This window comes from Zophobas morio, unplaced genomic scaffold (genome assembly GCF_036711695.1).
Source record: "Zophobas morio isolate AGI-343-1 ecotype UQ-CSIRO unplaced genomic scaffold, CSIRO_AGI_Zmor_V1 ptg000023l, whole genome shotgun sequence".
In the NCBI taxonomy this organism is placed as follows: Eukaryota; Metazoa; Arthropoda; class Insecta; order Coleoptera; family Tenebrionidae; genus Zophobas; species Zophobas morio.
The window spans coordinates 7,614,190-7,641,508 of NW_026972128.1; the positions used below are offsets into that span (position 1 = coordinate 7,614,190).

General features: G+C 32.2%; 1 protein-coding gene across 4 annotated transcripts in view; it reads left to right on the forward strand.

Annotated features, from left to right (window-relative positions):
- LOC135134220 (serine proteinase stubble) overlaps positions 1–27,319 on the forward strand; it is a 42,943-nt gene that overhangs the window by 15,068 nt on the left and 556 nt on the right. The window contains exons 1-6 of one of the 4 annotated variants that reach the window (XM_064062847.1): positions 728–1,369; positions 14,198–14,380; positions 14,498–14,668; positions 21,900–22,077; positions 26,847–27,060; positions 27,107–27,298. In XM_064062847.1, coding sequence (XP_063918917.1) covers positions 1,204–1,369; positions 14,198–14,380; positions 14,498–14,668; positions 21,900–22,077; positions 26,847–27,060; positions 27,107–27,298 — 1,104 coding nt within the window. In that variant the 5' untranslated portion in view covers positions 728–1,203. Of the gene's footprint in view, positions 1–727; positions 1,370–14,197; positions 14,381–14,497; positions 14,669–21,899; positions 22,078–26,846; positions 27,061–27,106; positions 27,299–27,319 lie in introns of those variants that run through there. The other 3 variants (XM_064062849.1, XM_064062848.1, XM_064062850.1) reach the window with 3 other exon arrangements.

Genomic DNA, 27,319 nt, shown 5'->3' on the forward strand with positions numbered 1-27,319 from the left:
TTAGAGACTGTACATAGTTGGTGTGCAGTGATATATACGTAGTTATTTTTATAATTTCTCTTAATTCTAAATGTCACTGTTAAATTTCTTCCATTGAAAATGTGAAAGTGCTCTAATATGATAAATGATTTTTTTCAAATTGTTCGAATGTAAATAATACAATGAAATTTCTTTAATACAATAATTAGATTTTTTAAGGAAAATTAACAATAATGTGAAGAATGGAAATTGTTCGCTTAATTTTCCATCCTGAGAAATCCATTTACCAGTACAACCACTCAGACTTTTTCACTGAAGCGTAAGAACATCTTTCCAGACAACTTTCCTCCCGCTTTTATATATCTAAATAAGTGAAAATCGAACATAGAAAATTTACATAAAATAAAAATGACAAAGTTTTATAATTCAATTCGAGTTCAGTTCAAGTTTCTTCAATAAAAGCCAGCATTCCCACGACACCCGTATTCACCGTTACGGTATCATTCAACAAGTGCAAAAGTTCTTCAGCTTCTGTTCAATAAACAATTTTAGTTTTCAGTGGCACAACTTCACTTTTTCGATAGAACCCTCCATTTTCGTAAGTTATGCAAGCTTTCGCAATTCATCCTTGTTTCAGTATACAGTTACAAAATTTATAATTCCGATAACGATCAGTTTCGTCGACCACGCCAGCAGCAGGTATTCCAAGCTCGGTAATTTAACATGTGAAGCTACGTCTTCCTTCCTGTTTGCAAACAACCGTTGCGGAAATTGGGAAAAACAGCAATCATCCTGATCATCGTCAATCAATGACATTGTCTCCAAAGACGTTCCGCTATACGCTTTCAGTACTAACTGGCTCAGCGGTAAAAGTGAAAGAAACTGAATTAACTAAACAAACAAAGCAAAGCTTTCACTGCATAAAATGCAAACACCATCAAGAAAGCAAGTACTCGTCGGAAGACCTCGCCTAGGGCCAGTCCGGCTTGTAATGGTACTAAGCCAATTTAAGTCCATTCTGCGACCCTTTAAATCCCATTACTGATAATCAGAGCCGGAATCGCGATAATGGGACAAAACCCCAACAGCTTTCACTTACTGTAAGTGCACTACATGCCATCCGTGTCGGATCTTCGCTGCGTCTTCAGTACGCTTAGTACTTCCGATGTTGGAAAGTTGTGCTCCACATGTTCTTAGTAAGGAGGTGAGTGCTGTGCCGTGAACATGGGACGCGGAGTGCTGGTGCTTGTGCTGGTGATGGTACTAGAGCGCGCGAGGACGTTGCCCAACGAACGACAAGCCCAGGAACTGCTCCTGCTGGACGCGCTGGGACGAAGGGCCGGGGTGGGATCCACGGAACAGAGCAGCCTGATCGACATGTTGGGAAGAAGTATGTCTCGAATTTCGCACAGATAGTGCTTGTTTTGAAATTGACGTTCATTGCGAAAATAAATTATCATTGAAATCTGATGGTTCTCATAAGAAATTTACTTAAAACGAGATGGGTGCAATTTTTTATTATCTTCACTTGCGTCATTATTGAAGGATCACACTGTGGAACAAAAAACGGTTTATGTCAATTTTTCGTACCATTATAGTTCCTGTGAGATTTATTGCATGCATAATTTTGTTTCTGAATTGTCGAAACAATAGTTTATCAAATTTTATATATTTTTTGAAAAGGTCTCTGCCAGAGGGACATAGAAGTTATACGGGGCGTTGTAATTATATAACACTCTGGTGTTAAAGGGTCGTGCATTTTAAGGGTACTACTGAAATTATATTATACATATATCAAGACTTTGAAGTAAGTTTGGCGTGTGAAGTTTAGAACAAGGTCGAAGCCAGTAATCACACCAAACATTAAGAGATGATTTAGTCTTGTGACACATAAGACTCTGTACTTCCGGTCATAAAAATTAATTTTGAAATAAAATAGTTTTAAGAATTCACAATAGACGGCTTTGGTAACAAGCATTATGTAAATGTTGTAACTAAATAAACTACCATTGCAGGTAAGGTCGACCTTATTATAATTTCGAAGTAACAACACCACCAAAAATATAAGTTTATTTTACTTTTTTTTTTGAAAAAAAGGTATATCGATTAATAATAATTTGCAACTTTAGTCATTACAACCTTTCAAAAAAATATATAAGATAAGAGTCTATACCTGGAGTACCGGATTCAAAAACAAAATGCCTTTTTTTATAGCTTATATATAAAGTTGATGTAGGTTAGTTTTACAAATAGGTCGGCACATACATTTTGGCTGTTAAAAAAGCATATAATTAAAAAACAATTTGTAGGAAATGATGGACCGTTTTGTGCTAATAATAGTAAATGTTTTACTACAATGGTTTGCGTGTTAAATAAAATGGTCTGGAACAGTTATTTGTTTTATATAACAGTGTATATAATTAGATCGTTATATTCGTCTTTAATTATCAGTGTTTAAGCGGTGGATAATTTGCAGGGAGTTTAAAAATGAAAATTATATAACTTACGCATTTTGGTGTTTTTAGGTAAACAAGACGTTCAAGCTCCTGTTATGACTGAAGAATTTTATATTAGCAAGATTGTTTCGTAATGTCTTCGGGATCATTATTGATTAGTAAATGTACTGGAACTTACTTCTAAGAAGCATTGCAATAATTTTACTTCAATTTATTCATATCGACTGATCGTGAGGTAAGGGAATGAATAAATTTAGTGAAACACGACATTAATAAATCAAAATATTAGGTTACAAAAACTGTAAGAAAAGTTACTGCAGGTTGTTTACCTTAATAACCGTGGATTAAAATAGCAGCTTTTTCCACAAAGGAGAAAGCAAAGTCATTAAATTCAGCTTGAGCATGTCAGTTTTGTGACAGTGTAAATAGAAAACAATATTTTTTCAATATATCTGATGGTTTATATTTAAGAAATTGGTTTTTGATCGAAATCGAAATGCTACAATCAATTTTGTTAAAAAATTTCTATGCTAAGTGCATTCCTTTCAGAAACCCCTAAAATCATTTTCTTTACAAAATATCAGCTGAGACTTTGTTTACGTTTTAAGAATTATTGCAGTATGGAAATTTTGAATCTTTGGAGTTTACATTAAAATAATTAGTGACTTATTTGCCTTATAAATCTATCACAAATAATTTGACGAATATTCACTAGCTCAAAACTGAAACTATACTTCACTCAACCAGATAATTCCACAAAATATTATAAAACCGAGAAACTGAATCTGACTGAGACGAGTCACGAACTCCGTAAACAGATAATTTTTTATAATATGGTCAAAAAATTTTTAGATAGTCAGCAACGAAAATATTCCTCTTATCTTGGAATAAAAATACACATCAAAAAAGTCCAAATTGTTAAATTACAGAGACGTAAGAATTTTTGACATTTACAGTTTTACACTTAAAAAGTTCAGCTATCAGATTCTGCATTAGAGGGATGGTAATTTCTTAGTAACAAAGTAATAATTTATTTAGTATATGTTTCTTTTTTTATCTCATCCAAAAATTTCTTTACTTCTTTATGCTTATGTTGTTTTTTTGTTGCACAACGCGCATATTTTAACCAATCACGGGCTCATATTCCACATTTTAATTCTCTATTAAACTAATTGAGGATTAAATATTTAACCGCTGTTCTATAAACCGGCCCTAAATATACTTTCTATTCTTTAAGAAAAAACACCGACGACTTCCAAGAAACATTTCTTTCAAAAATAAATTATCAGGGATCACCACGATTCTTTAAAATTTTTTGAAAAACAGAACACTATGAACACTCGAAATTAAAAAAGAATCCAGAAATACCCAAAAAAGACCAAGGATGCCAAAGATTTTTCCGAATTCTTTAAACAATAAAACACCAGGACAAAAAGGGGTAGAAAGACTTTCGAAGATTCTTTCAAAAATAAAAAGTTAGGAGTCTCCAAGAGTTTCTGGATTTTTTAAGAAAAAGAAACCAATACCTCTGAAGATTGTTATTAATCCTTTAAAAAATAAAACACTAGGGTCCTAGACCTGGTTTATAGAAACCGAAGTTAAAGTTAATTCGCGATTAACTTTTAATTGAGGTTCGTTGCTAGGCGACGTGCAGGTTTTAACCAATCACGAGCTCCCATTCCACATTTTAATCCAGTGTTAAATTAATCGAGGATTAAATATTTAACTCGCGCTTCTATAAACCGGCCCTTAAAGTTCCCAAGATTCTTTCGAATTCGTTAAAAACTAAGACTCCAAAAACCCTCAAGATTCCTTGGGATCTTTAAAAAAAATTACCAAAAGCACCCAACATTTAGGGCAACTATTAAAAAACACCAAATGCGCCCAATATTCTTGCGAAATCTTTAAAAAATGAAACACCAAGCGTTCTCAAGATGGTTTGCAATTCTTTCAAAAGTAAAACAGCAGGGGTTCCCAAAATTGTTTCGAATTCTTTCAAAAACAAAATACCCATAATCTCAAAATTCTTTGGAACTATTTAACAAAAAAAAAAAAAATACAAAGATTACCAAAAATAAAACACTACTACGATCCTAAGATTCTTTCGAATTCTTTATGAAATAGGACACCAGGAATTCTCGAGGTTCTTCGAGGTTCTTTAAAAAAATTACCAGGAGTACTCAGAATTTGTTCTAATTACATATTTAAGAAAAAAACACTAGAGATTTTCAAATTCTTCAAAAGATAAGACAACAGGAACCTTCGAGATTAAAAAAAATACCAGAAATACCCAAAATTTATACTACCTCTTTAAGAAGAAAAAACACCAATGGTGTCCAAAATTCTTCCGAATTCTTTAAACCATAAAACATCAGGGGATCACAAAATTCTTTGGAATTCCAAACAAAAGATAGGAAGACTTCCGAAGATTCTTTATGATTCTTTCAAAAATAAAACGTTAGCAGTCTCCAAGAATGGCGTCAGAAGATTCTTATAAATTCTTTCAAAAAGAAAACACAAGAACACCAGAAGTTCCCAACATTGTGTCGAATTCGTTAAAAAATAAGACACCAAGAACCCTCGAGATTATTTAATATTCTTTAAAAAAAATTACCCGAAGTACCCAAAATTTATAGAAACAATTAAACACGAACGACGCCAAAGATTTTTCTGAATTCTTTAAAAAATGAAACACTAGGCGTCCTCAAGATGGTTTGCAATTCTTTCAAAAATAACACCAAAGACCTCCAAGATTCTTACAGATTTTTTTCAAAATTAAAACACCAGGGGCTCCCAAAATTATTTCGAATTTTTCAAAACCAACATGCCAAGGATTCTCAAAATTCTTTGGAATTGTTTAAGGAAAAAAAAACACAAAGGCTAAAAAAGATTCTTACGAATTCTTTCAAAAGAAAACACCAGACATCTCACAAGATTTTTTTAAAATTTTTTCAAAAATAAAACACTAGATACTAAAGATTCTTTCCAATTTTTTTTTTAAATAGGACACCAGGAACCCTCGACATTCTTGGACGTTTTTTAAAAACATTACTAGGAGTACCCCAAATTTGTTCCAAATATTTAAGAAAAAAATATCAAAGGCCCCCAAGATTCTTCCGAATTCTTTAAAAAATAAAATACCAGGACTCTCAAGTTTAACATAAAAAATAAAATTTTGCAGAATCATATTTTATAATTTTTCGAAGAAGCGGGATTTGTTGGATTGTACTCCAGGGGCAAAGGAAGTTTTGAATAAATAGCTTGTGACTAAAATGTTTTGCAATTCGTTCAAGAATTCCACCAAAAATCTCCGAGATTCTTGCAAATTCTCTCAAAAATAAAACACCAAGGAGTCCACAAGATTCTTTGGAATTCTAAAAAAGAGACACCAAGACTCGCGAAGATTATTTATGATTCTTTCAAAAATAAAACGTTAGGAATCTCCAAGGCTTTTTGGATTTTTTTAAGAAAAATAAAAATCCGTTGAAAATTCTCACGAACTCTTTCAAAAATAAAACGCCAGAGGCTCACAAGACTCTTTCGAATACTTTAAAAAATCAGACACCAGGAACCCTTGAGATTCTTTAAAAAAAATACCAGAGGGATTCAAAATTCATAGAAACTATTAAAAACACCAAGCGCGTCCAAGATTCTTTTGAAATCTTAAAAAAATTAAATACCAGGCGTCTTCAAGATGGCTTACAATTCTTTCAAAAATAACACCAGAGACCTCCAAGATTCAGATTCTTTCAAAATAAAACACCAGGGGTCACAAAATTTTTTCGAATTCTTTCAAAAACAAAGTGCCAAGGATCCTCAAAATAAAATTCTTTGGAATTGTTTAAGAAAAAAAAACACAAAGGCTCAAAAAAATTCTTACGAGATCTTAAAAAAAACGGACATCCCACTAGACGCTAAGATTCTTTCCATTTTTTTTTAGACACCAGGAACTCTCGAGATTCTTGGAAGTTCTTTAAAAAATTACCAGGAATACACAAAATTTGTTCCAGTTATTTAAGAAAAAAAACACCAAAAGCTCCCAAGATTCTTCCGAATTCTTTCAAAAATAAAACACCAAGGCTCTCAAGTTTATCGTAAAAAAAATATTTGTAAAGAACTGCCTATTCCTTATTCTCTTTGCATTGCTAGAAGAAAACTTTGAAAACTGAAAAAAAAACATTTTGTAATTATAAAACTTTTCTCGCATTGTCTCATTAGCACTGAAATTCTATATGATCTAGAAAAAAAATGTTGGCAACATGAACGCATTCCTCGTTAGTGCTAATCAGTTTGACATTTACGGTCAAATAACTGCAATCCCAACATTATTTTAAAAATGAATTTGATGGCTTATTAGACGACTTGTTCTCGATCAAGTGGCAGCTTTGTACACCCAAACAAGCTGTTTTTTCCTCGACCAGATTATTTTATAACAAAACTTCTTGTACTTGTGTGAAAATTGGAGAAAAAATTAAAATCCAAGTACAATAAACAGAACCCTTGCTTTTGCTCTTTTATTGACCTATCTCTATTTATCACTGATTTTGACTATGTCTGCCAATATGAATTTATTTGTTAAAAATAAACATCAAAGAGCTGAAAGATAAAAAGGTCGGTATATTGAAGGAATATAACAGTTTTTACGTATGATTCGTTGTTTTCTTGTTTCATTGTTATGTTAAATCGCTTCTTTTTTCTTTTCATTTATATCGAAAGAATTATTCTTTTGATGAAAGGAAAGTGTGTTATAAAGCATGTGACAATAACATACTTTTTAGTGTACAATGACAAGTTACGACTGCTACTGATTTCTCAAGTTTTAGAGGCAATCAAAGTCCAACGTGCAAACTGTAACTATGCTGAAAAAAATTAATACAGTTCACATGTATGCTGGGTATTGTAGCTTTGATTTCAAAGAAAATATTTTGCTTATTAGTGAATATATTAACAAATGACATAATAAATGTTGATTAACGTGCAAAAATGGTGTAACTAGCTTATGCAAGTAAGGTCATCATGGAGTCATCCTCGAATTTTTAATGTCAATGCAACAGAAAAACTTTCGCGCAATATATTTATTAAAACAATAAAAAAATAAAATTTCATCAAGACATTACTCGCTTAGTGGAAAATATTGCTCATTAGGTACGTACATTCTCTCTTATTTATAATCATGAAAAGCTTTCTAGTAACTTCAGTGCTTAATTTTTGCCTTTACAAAGTTCGTTTCCACAGCTCTTTGTTTTAGAAAATGTGGTTTTATTAAAAGGTTTGTAATAAATGGTACTCTACAGTCTTCAAAGGAAAACCTCAAAGCTAAATCAGTGAAGCGAAAAATTTCATTTGTAAACATGTAGCGTGTTGGAAACAGACGTTTTTAATGATCGCTGAATATTTCATTCGATTGTACAATTCCTTTATTCATAATCCTGTAGATGACAGCACGTCGAAGTTGAAGCCAATTTTCATTATTTCAGACGGTAGCGACAATCGTAGAGCGAAGAATCCTGGAAATCCCTATTATAGCCATTATAGCTATGCCAACTGCAGTTTGAAAGTTGGATAATGACTGAAATTGAAAATCGATGAACTTTGCAGTGTTGTTGGGCGTTTGAACGAGCGTTTTAAAAGCTCTGACATTTAGAAAAGTGTTTTTAACTCCGAACTGAAATTACGCATGTTTGATATTAATTTGAGACATGCTTTTTAAACACATCATGACTATCATATTTGCGCAGATTATAGCAACTTCTCTAGCATGACGTGAATATCATGCATTATGCTAGTTTGTATCAAAAACTGTATGCATTTTCTTCTTAATAACCACAAATTGCTTTCGACATTTAAATTTTATTTTAATTTGGTGAAAAATTGTTATCCTCGGAAATTTTCAAAATTAATCAAAAATGATGGATTGCTGCCTTAATCCAGAATAAAAAACGACCATTTGTTTAAATTAATTTCAAAAACATAAATATCAGACCGATTTAGCCGCAGCTCGGATTTTTACGTGCGTGTGTTGCTTCGACATTTGCCCTTTTCGCTGAACCTTTAATGGAAATTTCAGTTCATTGCTTTTTTATCTCCTTCACTTTTAATATAACTTCCTTTTGATATAACTTTGTATATTACATAGCATTATTTTATCATTACGTTGTCTCTTCGCGTCATATTTGAGCGAAAATTTTCCGCCATGAACCTAAATATTATTTTCCACATTTGCATTTGCGTCACGAAAATAAATCACGTCTCTTTAACCAAACTCATTTAAAGCAAGCGTAAACAATTTTGGTGTACTCAACTTATGAGCAAAGTTTTCCACCAAATCCCCGATGCTCAGGCCATTAAGCAAAATTCATGTCGTTTTCGCAATTTTTAAGATAATGATGAACATGCTTTTTTCGGCGTTGGGTAATTTAGATAAACGAAAATCTGTGTAGGATGGCGGTCTGATGAATTTGTCTGGCTGGGTTTTGATTAATGTAAGTATTTTTTGCGAGGAATTTAATCATATTATTACTCATTTGCATATTATGTTACAAGGGTACAAAACAGAAGTCGTATGCGTGGAGGTTTTTCGTTATTTTTACAATTTGTTTTGCAGGGTTGTTGAGCTTGTTTTTGAAATTTTGTAAAAAATGAACACGAATACCTAATATGTTTCTAAAATAACGGAAAGACCACAATTCAAAACATTTTGTTTAATCCACATTTATTTAACTTTTTTTTGCAATGATGTCATCAGTTTTTTGGAGGGATGTATTGGGGACCTTTGTTAATATTGTATATTTATTAAAATGTTTTAGATTTTTTAAGGTAACTCATATAAAAAGCTAAAAATAGTAAAGCTTGGTATTTTTGTAGACACTTTTTATTAAACTTGCTTATTATTTATTTTATTTTATTTTGCCTATAATAATACGTGTAAGATCAAAAGTATTGTTACGTTGAACAGGTGATTAAAAATGGGCGTGGGTAAAACTCAACAATCTTAAAAGTGTTCTCCTTGCAGAGATAAAAATTATTAAAATTTATGTCCAAATTCGTTGTACGCCTCTGATAAAAAGATCATCTTTCGTTTCTATAGCAACATTTAGTCTTGACAAAAGTTTTATTGTTACAGTTGCTAGGATTTACTAAAATAAATTAATTTTACCTATTTATCCTTCAGTAGCGTCTAAAAAGGTTGGATAAGGGTTAATTTTCCCTTTATAATTTTGATAACACAAAATAACTTTTTCAGACTTCTTAGACTTCGCGAATAACTGTCAATTTTGTTGTACGTACCTTTCAAGAACAACGATTGTGTACACAATAATTCCGACTCGATTGGAAATAGATTTGATTAGACTTCTCCCATTGTCTGGACTACCCTAATTCCTCCCGACGGTGGTTCTCATTTAAAGAGGGGCGCGGTTCTTCTCGAAGGTCCCCATCACCGCTTCTAGGCTTGTTCTCGAACACCCGTCGCGACATCTGGTTCCTGCTTCTTTTCGGGCCGGCATCACCGACAATGAGTCATCATCGCCGTATATACTAAAATCCATAGACGTCGTATCCTAGAACGTCATCACGAGCATAAATTTCAAGTAAGAATTATTTTGGAAAATCTTTGGTTGGCGTCATCAAATTTTTGGTGGAGATGAAAACACTAATTTTGGGTTTGCTGTTTAAAATTCAACGATTATGAGCTCTTTCCTTTCGGAGAGCTTATTGCAAGAATAGCAAAAAAAGTGAACAGAAATGTTAGACGAATATCAAAGAGCCATAGATTTTTGAAGATTCGTCTTTGATAGAATTTTCTTTTCGTCAGATTACCGTCAGTCTGAAAGTTTGAGTTGAAAAGGCATAGATCAAAGACAAAATTTCAAGATGGCTCTGTTTGATCGTGTTTTTATTGTTGTCTTGGTATAAGAATATAAGACTACAAAGATTTAGTACCCGCAATTGGAAATTACAATTCGCGACCCATTTGACAATAAGGAAACAGAAGAAGACAGAAAAAGACGCTAACAAAAGAAGCTTTTTAAAATTTCGATGTGGGGAAGACAAATGCGAAAGACGAAGTGAAACGCAAGGGAGAACCGAGAAACGTTATAAAATTGTCAGTAATAAGTACGAAGATTAATATAAAACGAAATTGTAAAAATAAGTAAATTAAAAAAAATAATCAAAAAAACTGGAGAAAAAAGAAGCAATATTTAAAAAATCTGGGATATAGATTTCGTCGTGCTGGTTCTTCAGTTTGAAAATATTTTTTTTAGCGAATTAAAATTATTCAAAATTCGACGAAATTGTCATTTGCAGCTAAGCTCCGCCCCCTGAACCATGATAGATGAAAGGATTCATCAATGAGACACATAGTTGGGAAGGGGAAAGGGGCTGAATAACCCCTCTTTTCTCAAAATAATTTGACAATATGACATGTTTTGGTAATTTTTAATCTTTTCCCCTTTTTATTTTTTACATGTTCTGACTTTCTTGTTGTGAAAAGAAAACTACTTATATAAAGGAGGAAAAAAAAACGATGACTTTTTCATTTGTTATCAGACCGAGGGGTGGAGCTTAATTAATGTAAAATCGATGTTTCTCTTCAAAAATTTACCAGTTTAAACATGTTTTAAGAATGTCGTACATATTAAGAAAAAAAAAAGGGCAGCTAGGTGGGGCTTAATTACAAAATCCTTATATCTCTGCAAAAATTTACCATTTGAATACGTTTTTAAGTATAATGTTGTTGAAAGAAACCTACATATTGTATTAAGGAAAAAAAAAATAAAGCAAAGATTAAGTGCTACCCACCCGCCCTAATCTCAGTTGTGACGAATTTTTCATTCGTTGTCAAGCCGAGGGCGGAGTTCTGCACAAGAAATTTCGAAAACATGTTTCAAGTATTAGCATATTGTTGGAAAATTTTAAGAAAAATGGGACTATGTAACTCTCCCCACTTATGACAATAACACGATACTTAAACATATGGTAATTTCTTGTAGAAAAATCAGGATTTTGCAATTAAGCTCCGCCCCCGAGCTCACGGCGAATAAAAAAAATCACCACAAATGAAATGGGGGCGGGTGGGCGGGGCTAATATTTTACTATTTTTCTTAATATACGTAGTTTTTTTTTCACGACAAGAGTTTGAAAACGTGTTTAAAGTAGTGATTTTTATCCCTCACACTTCTTTATAATGTTTACATGTTCTCAGTGCAAAGAAAAGTACGTACCTATTTTAAGAAAAATAGGCAAAATATAGATATTATTTCTTTTAATTGCAACAACTCAATGGGCGATTCTTGAAAAATGGTAAGAGTTAGTTATGCATCCCTAAACTAACTTCTGGAAGTCGAAATCAAAAAGAAAACTTTTAGTTAAACTTCAAAAATTGTCGGAAATTTCCCAAAATTTTCGTTTTGAAAAATTTTTCTTTAGAAAAAATTACCAAAAAATTGTGGAATATCGTCGTCCTGCTTCCAAACACAGGCGCTTTTATTCCCCCGATCCAAAATTTAAAAAAAATCAGTTCGAATTTTTTTTTTCCAAAGAATTGTAACACCAAAGGATTTCAGTGTGCGAATTAACTTCTGGAGGTTGTATTCTATAATAAAATGTCTCTACTTACATTTAAAAAATTATTGAAAATTTCCCGAAATTTTCATAGTGAAAAATTTCGCTTTAAAAAAATTCTCAAAAGATGTAGGATTTCGTCGTGCTGCTTCCAAAAACATGACGCTTTCATGCTCCCGGTGTAAAATGAAAAAAATGTTGGTTCTAAAATTTGTTTTTTTCAATCCAATAAATTGTAATACCAAAGTATTTTAATGGGCGATTCTAGGAAAATCGTAGGAGCTATTGAAGAGAAAAGGCCGAAACTAACTTCTAGAGGTCGAAATCTATAAGAAAATGTTTTTAGTTAAATTTTGAAAATTGGCAAAATCGGCCAAAATTTTTTGCTTATAAAAAAGTTGACAAAAAATTCTCTAAATCATGTAAACATAAATGTGAAAATGGTAAATGCCTGGAAAAGAGATTACAAATAAGCTAAAAGGAACATGAACATCCAGAAACCAAAAAAACTATCTTTTGAAAAGAAAAAACAGTATAACAGTAAATGGGAGGAAAATAAAAGTATATCGATGGAGAAATCGATTGGAAAATGGACAACATGAAAATACAAAAATTAAAACGCAAAAACACTGTGGAAACAAGAAGGAATTATTATTATTATGGAACGAAACAATCAGAGATGGAAGAGAAAAGAAACACGTGAATGAAGAGAAAGAGAAAAATAACGGTGATCAGATCTAGAAACTGATTTAGTCAAAAAATCAAAGGCGATAAAAAGAGTGTCAATAGAGAACACAAGATCGAATATTTGTAAAAATTTAAATCACAAGAATGCACCTTAAACCTTAATCTCTTCCTTAAATGCGTAATCGATATGAGTGAGAATTGAAAACACACACATAAGGAGAAGTAGATAAACAAAAGAATCACCAAGTGGGTAGCAAAATCTTTCATAAGGAAAAACTAAGTATAAATACTGAAATAACAACAAAAAAATTGACGTTTATTGGAAGGAAGGGGAAATGAAACAAACAAGAATATAAGTGGAAAAATGGCTTTAAAATACTGTTAAATAGAATAAGTTGGTAACCCAAACTGAAATTTTTTGTAAATAATTATTTGAAAAAATTTTGAAAGAAAAAAAATAAAGGTAGAAGCAAAAGAGTACATGATAAAATTCTGATATTAAAAAGTGAAATGATTATTACCAAATAGAAGAAAGTAAGAACAGGAAACGACAGGTTCTAGATGTCTACACAATTAGAGGGAAACTCAAAGAGAAGAACTTGAAGAATTGTAAAACAAATGTAAAACTCAGATGTGGTAATGAAGAGACAAAATTTTGGTCGAATAAAAACGTACAGAAAGTTGGAAACTTAGCCTAAAATTTATGTTTTTTCAAAGAAGGTGCACTACTCTACGACCTTTAAAATATGATAATATCTTCCAAAACATATAATACTTGAAAACAGCCTGAGATCCTTGCACTGTAATGATCTGAAGAACAATTACAGACGTAGTTTAAAAGAGTAACAACAAAAAATAAAAACAATTTAGAACTTTCATCGGAAGTGGCACGAACGATATGGATATCGACAGTGATAATTGAAAACCCGAAACTTCACTCGTTATAGTTTAATTAAGCGATCAGACAAATTAATTAAAAACTGCTACAGGAAACAAATTACACTTTTGAGAGTCTGCAAAACCTGTTTCTTAAATTTGATCATAGTATTGCGGTTACAACGGAAATGAAGACAACTTTCGTTTTTTAAACGGGACAACCCTCTTTTTTACTGAATACAAAATTCCTTATTTCAGTAACTCTCACAATTCTGTTACCGCGTACCATTGTTGAACAGGAATTTCATTACTCCTACATGTATCCGCAGCCACAAATGCTTCAGCAATTGTTCAAACGATTTTTATTTAAAATCTATTCAAGGATTTTGTTGTGTAATGTACTAATGTATCAGAGAAACAAGATCTTTTCACTAGAAATAAAAAAAAATATTCGAGGTAATAAAACTGAAATACCTAGGACCTCATTTCCTGAACTACTCCCTAATTCGGTAACAATACAAAGTGATTCGGAACATGTTTGTTCCAGTAACGATATTTGCGATGTATTGTCCGTTTTCTCGTTTGTATGCACTTTAGCTACTGCTCTACAATGAAACCTTTATTTATTCTTGCAGTGATCCCGCAATCCTGCCGCTTCCGTGGAATCAAATACGAATGCGGTTTATCCATCAGCTGCGTCCTCGGCGGCGGTCGTCCCTTGGATCTCTGCTCCGGAGGGATGATCTGGGCTTGTTGCATAGACCGGGACGAGCACACACCTACTCACCATCCTGACGTAGGTGTCCTCAATAATGCTAGTAAGTTTGGGCCGCTATGGCTCTGGATTATATATGTACATAACGTAATCCGTGTTGTAATTAACGTCCGACTGTGTAAATTGCCATTAAACTAACAGTAATAACTAACAAAACTAGACACTTATCATCTAGTGGGATATTATCCTCCGGATCCTGACCACCCGGATTCCAACAGTGTGGATAGACCGCCTTATAGACCCTACTACCACGACCCCGGGGATGACCGACCGCCCCCTCAGGAAGATGGCTACCAAACTGAGCCGCAAGTCAAGCCGCCAAATGTCAGGGGTAACATTAACACACACTAACCTTTTAGCACTAAACTGTCCTAATGCACAGGTCTATTGTTGTGAAAACAGATATTTTCATCTTTTTGCGTTATTTCATTGTCTGGTTGTGTCTAGGGAATGTGAAAATGGCTGAAGCCGTTTTATTTTATTTGGTTATATGTATGCAGGTGTCCTAAGGGTCTAATGGTGGAAAATACGCATTACCTCTGCGGTATTCAAATTCAACTGTGTCTACAACTTAAAGTTTATTCTAATTTTGCATGATTTTCAACTCAAAAGTTACGGTCTAAAGTGTATTGTTAAATTGAAGAAAATTTCAATTTTTTTTTTACTTTTAATGTTTATGACAAAAGAAAGGTATGATCAGGAATTTTACAATAGACAGTTATCAAAATATTACAGTTTTATTGACAACAATGATCGGAAGTATTTAAATATTCATACAAACAACTTTATATTTTATTAACTTATTTACAAATCTTCAAATTTCCCTTTTATTCAATCACTATTTTGAACGTATCTTTAAGCGAGTTTTAAGGCAATTAGTTTTTGAAAATATTCTGGTTCTATTTCTACATGAGGAAGACCAAAACAAAACTAAGTTTCTAAAATTATAAATTTACTTATCTATTCTTGTTTCATGTAGGAGGACGTTTGATTCGATAAAAAAAAATAGTTAAATGGGAAATTTAAAAATTGAAACAAAATAAAAAAACCGCATAACTACTTGGATACATCCAATAAACGCAACGTCAAAATACAGGTTATTAAGGACGAAGGACTCATAAAATAATTGAATGTATCATATGAAACATAACTGAATGTCAAGTCAGGTCAGATCAGGTCAGGTTAGATCACGTCAAATCAGGTCAGACAGGTCAGACCAGGTTAGGTCAGATGAGATCAGTTTAACTCATGTCGGGTCATATCAGGTCAGGCAAGGTCATGTCAGGTCATGACGGGTCAGGTCAGATTAGGTTCGGTCAGGTCAGGTCAGGTCAGAATTACAGGAATCGATTAAATAAATCTGTTTATACCGGGTGTTTGGAAAATGGAGGATTAACTAACTCTTCAGTATGTTATGTATGGGGGTTTTGAGAGTCCCAAAAAAATAAAAAAAAAAGTCTTTATGGTGTAGATTACGAAAAAAAAAATTTTTATAAAAGTAAAATTGGTAACACTGCACGCACCTAATGCGTGAATATCTCCGGATTATTTTCTGATTTCTTAGTAACTATGGTGACTGAAATCCACCTTTTATTTTTTTAGAGGAGTAACCATATACCGTAACAACCAGTAACCTGTTATTTTTCATTAATAAATAAACCGAAAAAAAAACATTTAGTAAGACATTTACAAATTGCTAGCTTTTCGCCCGCGCCTTCGCTCGCGTAGACGACTCGTTGTATTGAAGAATATTATTACCAACCTTCAAGTAAAAAATGTGTTGAACGGCATTAATATAATTTCCAGTAAAAGTCAACATAAAAATATGTTTGTTCATAAAAACTTTGTCACCCCCTTTTATTTTCTTAGGGGTGGAATCTCGAAACAACCTGAAATACGTGTTTCATTTGTGTTGAAGAGTATTAATACCAAGTTCCCCAAAAGAAATTAAATTCACAGTATAAATATTTGTCCCATACAAACTACGCCACCACTTTTCACTCCTTTAGGGGTTGAATCTCCGAAAATGCTTAAATACGAGTTTCATTATACATTAATACTAAATTCCACGTCAAAAAATTACAATAAAAATAATTTCCCATATAAAGTTAGCCACCATTTTTCACCCTCTTAGGGGTTGAAGCTCGGAAAATATTCAAATACGTGTTTCATTATTTGTGTTAAAGAGCATTAATACCAAGTTTCACGTAAAAATATAAATATACAATAGAAATATTTTCCCATACAAACTTAGCCTCCACATTTCACCCCCTTAGGGGTTGCATTTTAGAAAATGCTTAAATACGGGTTTCATTATTTATGTTGAAAAACATTAATACCAAGGTTCACGTAAAAATTTCAATTTATGATAGAAATATTGTTCCCATACAAACTTAGCCGCCCAAACTTAGAGGCCCCTTTTCACCCCCTTAGGGGTTGAATCTCCGAAAATGCTTAAATACGAGTTCCATTATTTGTGTTGAAGACCATTAATACCGGGTTTTAAGTAAACATTATCATAAGAATCACGTAAGAATGTAAATTTCCAGTAGACATATTTGTCTTTTATAATTTTATCACCCCTTTTCACTCCCCTAGGAGTTCAATTTCCAGAAATCTTTTCTTAAACGATGCCTCCAGTATAAAATGAACATTCTCTCCAAATTTCAAGTTTCTAGCATTAGCGGTTTGGGCTGGGAGTTGATAGGTCAGTCGGGACATTGCCTTTTATATATATATAGATAAACAAAACCAAACCAACAAAAGAAAAATCTATTAAAGCATAACCAACGAAACACTAGTGAGGATGTTCAAAATTCCTGCCTTGTGCATATAAGTAAGCTCGTAATTTTTCCAAATTTTGATCATTTTTTGCAAAAGTTAGTTATTAGTACTTGCTAAGATAAAACTGAGTTTGGCAAATGACATACCCTCTAAGAAAAGAGAGGGCGGGTGGGCGGGGCTAGTACCTGCTAAGATAAAACTGATTTTGGCAAATGACATATCCCTCTAAGAAAATAAAGGGCGGGTGGGTGGGGTTAGTATCTGCTAAGATAAAGAAATTTAATTAAATTAATATAAGAAAAGACACTAGCGGCTCCAAAGCACTTTCAAATTATTTCCAAACAGGAATACCTAGAACCTCAGGATTATTTTAAATTTAAAAAAAAAAAAACGGGGTCCTAAAATTAATTCAAAAACAGGTCAGGTCAGAATTTTCCAAAAATAGAACACCAAAGTCCTCCAAAATTGTTTAAACAATTTACAAAAAAAATCTCCATGGGCCTCCAAAATAATACCATGGGTACCTAAGAGTCTCCCGAATTAAATAAAATCACTGTGGCACTTAAGACTTTTTCAAATTCGTAAAAAATAAACCATCAAAAGTTCAAAAGATTTTTTCAAGTTCATCCAGCAACGAAACACCAAATTCCTGTAAATTTATTCGAAAATAAAACACCAGGGGACCTAAAATTAACTATCAGGCAAATATTGTTGTCAAATGGAATTTTATCAAATTATTACAAAAACAACACAACCATATCTTTGTACACTCTAACTGAAATGGTAATTAAATATGGTCATGGGCGAGAGAATTATTGACTAAAAGTTTTATTACTAGTTATTGTGATAATGAATGTGCTGTTTAGTTGTTACAAACAGCAAAAAAAAAATTTTTAAATCATTATAACTCCACCAAATTGTGAGAAGGAATTTTTTTACTGTTTTTCCAGACTCACCACTTGATTCTTAAGAGCGAAGCGGCGTTCTTCTCGAGAGAATAAATAAATCATTTCGTCTAGTTGATGTTCTATGTTATAAACTGTAATTTTGAGATATACGAGAAATTTGCATTTTTGAATTCTTCAAGGTGTGAAACATTAAGGACATATTAAATCAAAGTACTTATGCTAGCCTCTGCTCAGAAAATAAATTGAAAAATGTGTAATTGTCAAGTTACGTCTTACTAAAAAAATCTTATCAGTGTGTTAACGCACTTTCTTTTTCGTTTCATACAAAAAATTTTGCTAATTTTTTGTAACCTAAATTGGTTCTAATACTTTACTCAATTTCTACTGTAGTGGACTTTTTCATCATTTTTCAAAATACGTATGTACAGGTGCCCCAGACAAAATTCTGTTTAGCTATATGTTGAGAACGGTTAATAATATCGAAATTCTGTAAACGACACTGCTTTTAACTTGAAGGGAGAAGCTTAATTTAGTACATTGCAAATATGACTCATATATGTATGAGGTCGGCGTCGCGACGCGAACTTATGTTTTTTAAATTACAACATATATGTATATTTTTAACGAATTTTGATATATCATTAAATTACGATTACAATTAGGTATAAGGTGCTGTATTAGTTTTAACTGTAAAAAAATAAGTTATTTAAATGAATAAATGCATCGAACTGCCGTATACTGCCACGGAATACATGTGTAAACAGAATTACATTACTACTTTTAATTTTTAACGTCAAAAATTTTAAACAACTACAATATTTCTTTGCTGCCTGTCGAAAATCGTGCAATTTTTTTTTTATAAAACACATTTACTACAAAAATTGGAACGATAATAAATTCGATGGCCAGCTTGCAGCCCAGATTTAAGATTTATTTTTGTGGCGATAGATAAAAGATTTAGTGCATTTGTGATTTTACCTGATTTAGATTAAAGGATAAACAACTGAATTGAAAATGTTTGAGCCTTTTTAACTCGTGGTACGTTATTAATTACAAAATAATAAAAACTCTGTGTCTTCAGTGTGACGGACGACAGTTCGAACGCATGCTTAAATGTTTTCGAAACAAATTTTACTAATTTTTTGTAAATTAAATTGGTTCTAATACTTTACTCGACTTAAATTTCTTATATTTGTAACTTTTATTTTTTTTTGTCGACTGAAAATAAAATAAATATATATCAAAATCACTTAAAAAATATATACATTGCCATTATAAAAAACATGGGTTTCCGTCATATTCACAGTGACTAGATTAATATTTTCCTTTCAAGCTAAAACAATGGCGTTTACAAACATTTTTATCTGCGACACTCTTTTCTATCTTTCAGGTTAAAAAAAATAACATTTTTGGATAATTATTTGATCAAATAATACCCGAATAAGAGTTTATAAAAATAATTGTATTAATTTGCGAGAGTAGCTAGCCACAACCCAAACTTTAATTAAATGTTACTATTTCACTTACACTGCATTGACCATTCTGACAAGTGGAATGATATATATGTGACAGGCACATGCGATTACCAACTACCACTATCTAATTAAAACTGCTAATGTATTACAAGGGTGTTATAAATTGCTGATAAGAGGTTACTTAAAATCGATTTTCATAAATTAAATATTGTTGACATTGTGCCACGGCTTGCCGTTAAAACTAATTGAATAACGCAAAAACTATATCACTGATTTTTAGAATTTTCAATCTATATATAGACAGACTTATGTTTAGCCACAATTCAATGTGGTAAAACTTTAATATCACATAGTAGTGTCACTTATATGCCAAGTGAATGTACAAATCCACGTTATCTGTCACTTGTCATTGTGTTTAACACTTGAATATAGTGGCTAAGCTTTCAAAATTTGGACAAGTTAACTATAGGCTAAGTTTTATCTGTGGCTTTACACTGTGTCAATGGCTTGTCTTAAAACTCATCACGTAGTGCGAGTCAAATTTTCCTCTTTTCACGTGAATTTAACGTAAAATTGAATTTAATTCTGCGTTGTAATTTGTCACGCATACGACTGCACGTGATGTGAAACAGTTCTGTTAACCACAACTCATTCCAGATTTTCCTAATTGGATTTTTTAAATCTTATTTATTTGTGTTAACAGTGAGATTTTCATATAAACGATTAAAACGTTGTAAATAGCATATTCAATTAGTTGCATAGTCTGTATTAGTCTTTTGCTACCACATTCAAACTATACAGGACTAGTACTGGAAAGTTTTAACCACCGCTTTTCAACGATTAATTAAATTTGAACAACAAAACCGAGACTCTAACATGTAGGTTCAAGGGATAAGAACTTTCCACGTATGTTTATCGTCCTGAAAGCATTTCTGGAGCTGAGTGTTCAATGACTGAGAATTTAGTTTGTGTACAAATAATAGACATTGTAGACACGAGAAATCTGATTTCCAGCTCTCAAAAGTTGCTGCTTTAAGCACTGAGTGATTGTCTCGTATTGTAGTAATTGGTAGAAAAATACCGTTAGTGAGCAATCGTACAATGGTAGACGTTCTTGAACATCCACTTTTCTTTAGTACTAATCTCAAATGAGATAAAATTTCTTTGTAAAAACATACAAAGGTAACATAATTATGCTCATTCTATTATAAACTTGAAGATGCTCACTTTGCATAAAAAGTAGAGTTAATAACTACTTGATACTTATCATACTTGGAAAAGAAAGTAGCCACTATTATTGCGCACACAATCCTTTATGAATATAAAATAATATAATGCTGATATGTGTTGTAATTTTAATTACCTGCATTATGAGCTAGCTAATAATATTACATAAAGTAATACGAGATTTCCAAAATTACCTTACGTTTTTTAAGTACTAGGTATTGTTTTTGTAACCCCAAAAGAACATTTGCTACGATTACAATGTTTTTTTTTTGTAGTTAATAGTGTCGAGATCTCGTCAGTGACCTCCCTTTGTTTGCGATGTATATGCATATTGTTTACACAAACTTAATATCCTAACATATAATAGTTTTGTTATCCCATATATGGTAGTTTGTTTACTTTTGCTAATGTGAGCATTTTGTGTGTTTAGTTTCCATTAGTTAATGCAAATTCCTGTCTTCCACTTTCGTTAGAAATAATATTAAATTCCATAAAACATGTCTATAAAACTAGAAAACACTAAAATTTTTCTGATTAGATATGATCTTCGACAACTATAAAGCTCGAATGTTTTTAGTTTCAGAACTAAAATGATTTCAGTTAAAATATAAGTAATTTAAATTTGATTTAACTGAACGTTTTGTCTTCTTATTAAGAAATATTTACATATTTTTCAAAAAACAACAAATATCTTCTCCAGCATAATGTTATTGCTTTGGTTAACATTTTACCAACGAAATTATTATTATAGTATTCACAAACCGAATTTAAAGTTTTAATTAATTTTGGCGAAATCTCCGTTTTTGTTATTTTTATTTAAACATTCCGTCCCCGTTTTTATTTAAAACCCGACTTAATACACGGCGTTTACATCCAGTACAAACACATAATTTCCACAGTAAACTCCAATGTTTTCCATCTAAATTTCAATTTGAAACTTTTCCAATTAAATATTAAACTTACATCAGAATATTCAAACAAATAATGTATATCCTAAGTAAAAACTTCCCTATGTAGCTACTCAAAATCATCCAAATCCTCCCGAATTTATGTATAAATTCAGTACAAACCGCGGCTCAGCATTTCATTTCACATTCCTTCAGCAAGCTCCGACTAAAATTTATTCAGGGGAGCTTAAAAGGTGGATCTTACCAACTGATTATTTTAGGTTGCGGTGAACTATACACAAGGAGCAATAGGATTGTGGGAGGACATTCTACGGGATTCGGTTCGCATCCTTGGCAAGTAGCCCTCATCAAGACAGGATTTCTCACAAAGAAACTCGCTTGTGGTGGAGCACTTCTCAATGAAAGGTGGATTATCACAGCTGCACATTGTGTTGCAACGTAAGTCCTTTTCAATCCTTTTAGCCTTGTAGGAATAATTTGGCATGTTGCATAGATTCTTGTGTTTAAGAGAGTGTGCAGTTTTTGGCCCATGCTTGTTGATCTGTAATTAGTCTGATGGTAGTTGTTTGTAAAAATGAGATGAATCCTAATGAATTAGGATGAACAAAATCTCAGAAAGTTGTTAATTAAAATATTAATTTTGAAATTTAAATATAAACTCATTTATTATTTTATTATGCAACTGCTTCAGTTTAACAACTATTTTGAGATATACTGTATAAATACTTCTGGACAAGATGAATGAATAAATTTTGATTAGTCATTTCCCATGTTTACCATCATCTTAAAGCATGATTGTACAATTTCAGAATAAACGGTTTTTAGTTTTTGGTTTCTAAGATAAAATCTAAGATTGCTAACACAGTAGCCAACGTAAAGAAGATAGATGGAAATGGAAGACCTACTCTATTATGCCCAGGAAATAAACATTATCACTCTGCCGACAACTCTCCTGAAACAGCTTGCTTTAAACTAACAAATTTATTTCGTATATGCTTAATGTGAGATTTTTACGTTTATTCTATATATGAAATTTATATGTGAATGTAGGGCACTGGGAATTATATTTTTGGCAATAATGGGACAGGAATAAGTAGAAGTTACCACGTAGTTAAAATGTCAGTGCGTCAAATCTATTAAAATAACAGGAAGTGATCTCCATAACGACGCTTAGTGACGCCAGTCGCTGCCAGTATTTCTGGTACAAGTTTGAACAAGCGGCAAAGTAGACAAAGGGTCAATATAGAATTTATTTTACAGGATTTATAGTTTAAGGAATAAAAAAATATATGTAAATCGATGGTATTAATTTGCAAATCTATTTACAAACATCTTTACAATGTCAAAAAATCAGTGGTGAGACTTTTTATTTTAATTTTAACAAGTATTCTAAGCTTATTATTATTTGATTAGTTAAAAAACTCGTTTAAGATTATTTACACAGAACAACCAATAGAGCTTTTTTTAAAATTATAAAATTGGATCTTTTTTGTGGACATTTCTACAAATTAAAAAAATATAGACCATAAAAGTCACAGTTTAAGAAAAAAGGAGCCCACCCCATGAATGTGCTTGAGATATGATTCTCGCATTGCTTATTCTACTAGAAAAGGTCTAGGGTAAAAACTTCAGGCGGACTCATAAACCATAAGTATAGTGAACCAAAAGCTATAAGGTTATATGGCCATCATAAAAGTAGTTGACCGCAAATAAACACCCCCTTTGTGTGGTTCGCACTAAGCTTACCGGTTGGCAATAAATCATCTTCTAAACATTTCTTGCTCATATTTAACAGGGCCGGCTTTCAAAGCGAGTGGTTATTTCGGAACCCTCAGCGGCTGCAGGTAGTAAAGAAATAGTGGAGTGGTGGATTTTCATATTTAGTGAAAGCCGCCCCTGAACGAAACCAGAAGAGTCGGTCGAGCTGCAGTGGACACGTTATTTACGACCCTAAAACCTTTTCTATTGTAAACAACTTAACTTCCACACAATGGGATGATTTTATGATGGCCATATAACCTTATAACTCTTGGTTCACTATACAAGAGTGTTATTTTATAAAATTTGATTGGCGTTTTAAAAAAAATTTAGAAAGTGGAGATGATTAGATCAATTTTGGTTAGCGTTTTACCATCTACATGATATTCCTAACATACGTATAAAATTTGATAACAACCGGTGCAGTCCTTTCGGAATTTATCCGTGTAATAAAAATCTATAAAGTCAGACGACAGACAGATAGACCGAAACGGGAAATATATTTATATGCACTCTTGTGTCATGATTTCATGAAAGATCGAGAAAACATGGAAATAGGCTTCCGTTCGATGGAGCCTATTACAATACATCCTTAGCTTATGCTTGGGAAGTAATAATTGATTCGGAGTTATTTAGACAGAAGTTCCCTCGCCTTTGAAGTACAGTCAGCAAATCCAGTTTCTTAGATAATAAAATTTAATTGGGGAATTTAATTTTTTGTGATGATCCCTAAAAGTTAAAACAAAAACAGTTTCACAAAAATTGCAGAAAAAAGTCTACAAAGTGTGACCAAAAAAGCGATTAAAAAAAAGGTAAAAAAAAACCTTACAAAAAAATGCGTTTAAAAGAAGGGAGTCAAAAAGACAACAAAAAAGGTCATAAAAAGGGGATGAAAAGAAAAAGTGTCAAGGACATGTTTCCGCGAATAGTTAAAATAAAGAAAATCAAAAAATGGGTATAAAAAAGGACAAAAAGATCCATAAAAAATGCAAAAGAGTCATTACAAGAAATGTCTAAAAAAGTGGTTCAAAAAACGTGACAAAAAATGCGAAAAAGAAAGAAGTTATAAAACAGACGAAAAGAGATCACAAAAAAGGGACAACAAAAAACCCCTACGAAAGAGAGTGAAAGAGCGACAAAAAATCCAACGAAAGGCTACAAAAAGAGACAATAAAAAAATCATCAAAAAAAAGAGGTGATAATAAAAAAGAGAGAAAAAAGATTACGAAAAAAATTTAAAAAAACACAAGAAAAGTTCACAAAAAAATGGTGATTACAGAGAGTAACAAGAAAAAAAATAGCTACAAAAAGTGACAAAATATCACAGAAGGAAAAAAAACAAGGATGGAAGTATGTCACTCGTATTTTAGGAAATGTACATAATATTTGCTGCAAAATTTTGACATGATATCATCAAGTTGTTGATGTATGACTATCAAAATAAATTTCAGTTAGCATTTTACCATTCCTAAAATAATAAAATTTAACAGTCAGCTCGGTAGTTTCAGAGTCTAATAATAATAATCGACACAGCAGACAGCCGACAACGGGGACCTAGTTTTTCATGCTGTAGAGGTCGGCAAATCATAAAAGTATACGTTCGACCGATGGACCCTATTACAATACGAATTAAAGAAAAACTATATTGCAACTATACAGGGTGATCAAAAAATGACGGATAAAGTCGATTTTACGTTGTTACGAAGTCTCTGGAGAACTCGAAAAAATCTCTGCACCAAACTTTTGAAAATGTTAAGCTACGAAGTTGAAGAATTAACTTCGTAATTAAATAGTTCAATAATTAATTATTGATAAGTTGCTAGAATACGATCCACAACGTTTGTACTGTTGACAGATGTCATTTTTGGCATTTTTAACATAATTTTAGACCGTAAATTAAATTCACATTAAAACACATTAGACAAAGTTAATTCTTCAAATTTGAAATTTAATTATTTCAAAAATTGGGTTTAAGGATTTTTCAGCCACTTTTTTTCCAGTGCTTCAGAGTTTTCTTAACAACGTACCATCGAACTTATCCGTCATCTTTTGATCCCTCTGTATTTTAATATAAATTACCTGTATTTCTTTTGTACGCACTTCTAAAGAAAAAAGCTCCGAAGTTATTTGCACATAACTTCCCTCAGTTTTAAAGCGCCAACAAAGACATATTTGATCATTTTTCGACGTTATCAACTTTCTACGAATAAACAAGTAAATCTTAATCATTTCTTATATTCAATCACAATTTCTAAGAATTCAGTTATTCAGTCTCGCGAACGAAAGAAAATTTTGAGATATCGTCACCAATTTTTTAGAACGATAAATATAGAAATTTTGCAGAAAACTTGTATTTTTGTATTCTACCTGTTATGTAATGCCTTGAAAACACGAAATTGGATATTTGTTAAAATAACTCTATTACAATGCGTGACTTACATATCACTCGGGAAGTAAAAATCTACTGACATTATATCAAGTAATTGTCCTTGCATCTAGTAGAAATATTCTTTACTTTCTATTTAGACAATGGTGACTACGATAATTAGACTGATGTAGTTTCTACAATTATTGAAAGATATATTAACTAGGTCTTAAAAAAGCTTCAACTATGTTATTTTATAAGAAATTTCAATTTTTAAACATTAGTTGACAACCACATTTTTATTGCCCTTCTGTATATAAAAATATATATATGATAAATTTTATTACAACGCTGTCACATTCTTTTATTATTTAGTGACATCTGCTGCTGATTTATTAACATCCAAACGTGCCTTGGAGTTTACAAATTTATTTCTATTTCCAAAATTTTTTTTTAAGTAATTTTGTAAGACAAGCTCTAGAAACTCTCTATATCAAAATTGAAGACCCAAATTATGCAGTAGCTGTATAATCCTAAAAGTAAAAATGATGCTTAATTTCATTAAACTCATTTCATTTTGGGCAGAAACAGGTTTACTAAATTAGAGTAATTTTTTCGACGTATATCGTTATATTTTGCCGCAAAATTTACCTATTATGTAATGACAAATAAAAAGTTAAAACAGGTAAAATAAAATCAATACAGCTTTTGGTGAATGCCGATGAAATGTCTGCGTCAATACAAATACTCCATATTTCACTAACAAATTAAACTACCAATCGGATTAAATCCAGCTTTTAGTGATAATAGTCGATGGTAAATCCTTTTATAAGACACCCGAAGTTTCAGTTTGTTTATTTAGAGTATCGTGCTAGAACCCAGATTCGCCAAATCTGATCAACAAATATTTACTATCGAAAAAACCGTGTCAGCCACTGTTTTTATGTCTAATATCGATAAAATAAGTTTTACGATTGCCAGTAAAATTCCAGCCATTAGAAGTGTGTTAATAAATCAAAGTTTTATTAAATTTTGATCCGACTTGAACACCAACTTCATTGATTAAATTTACCTCTATTTATAGAACTGCAAATGGAAACATCCGAGTCAGACTAGGGGAATGGGATGTAAGGGATCAGGACGAAAAATTAGCACACGAAGAATACTCCGTCGAGCGCAAAGAAGTACACCCAGCTTATTCCCCGACGGATTTCAAGAATGATGTGGCATTAGTGAAATTAGACCGAAATGTTAGATTTAAGCAACACATAATACCAGTTTGCCTACCTTCACCAACCGTAAGTGTTTCGTTTACAACGAGCTTTTCTAAAACGAAAATTTCAGCTGAAATTGCCAGGCAAAATGGCGACAGTGGCCGGCTGGGGTCGCACTCGACACGGCCAAGCAACAGTTCCTTCAGTTCTACAAGAAGTAGACGTCGAAGTAATTACCAATGATCGATGCCAAAGATGGTTCCGAGCTGCTGGTAGAAGAGAAACTATCCATGATGTGTTCTTGTGTGCAGGTTATAAGGAGGCAAGTGTTTGGAATATTTCG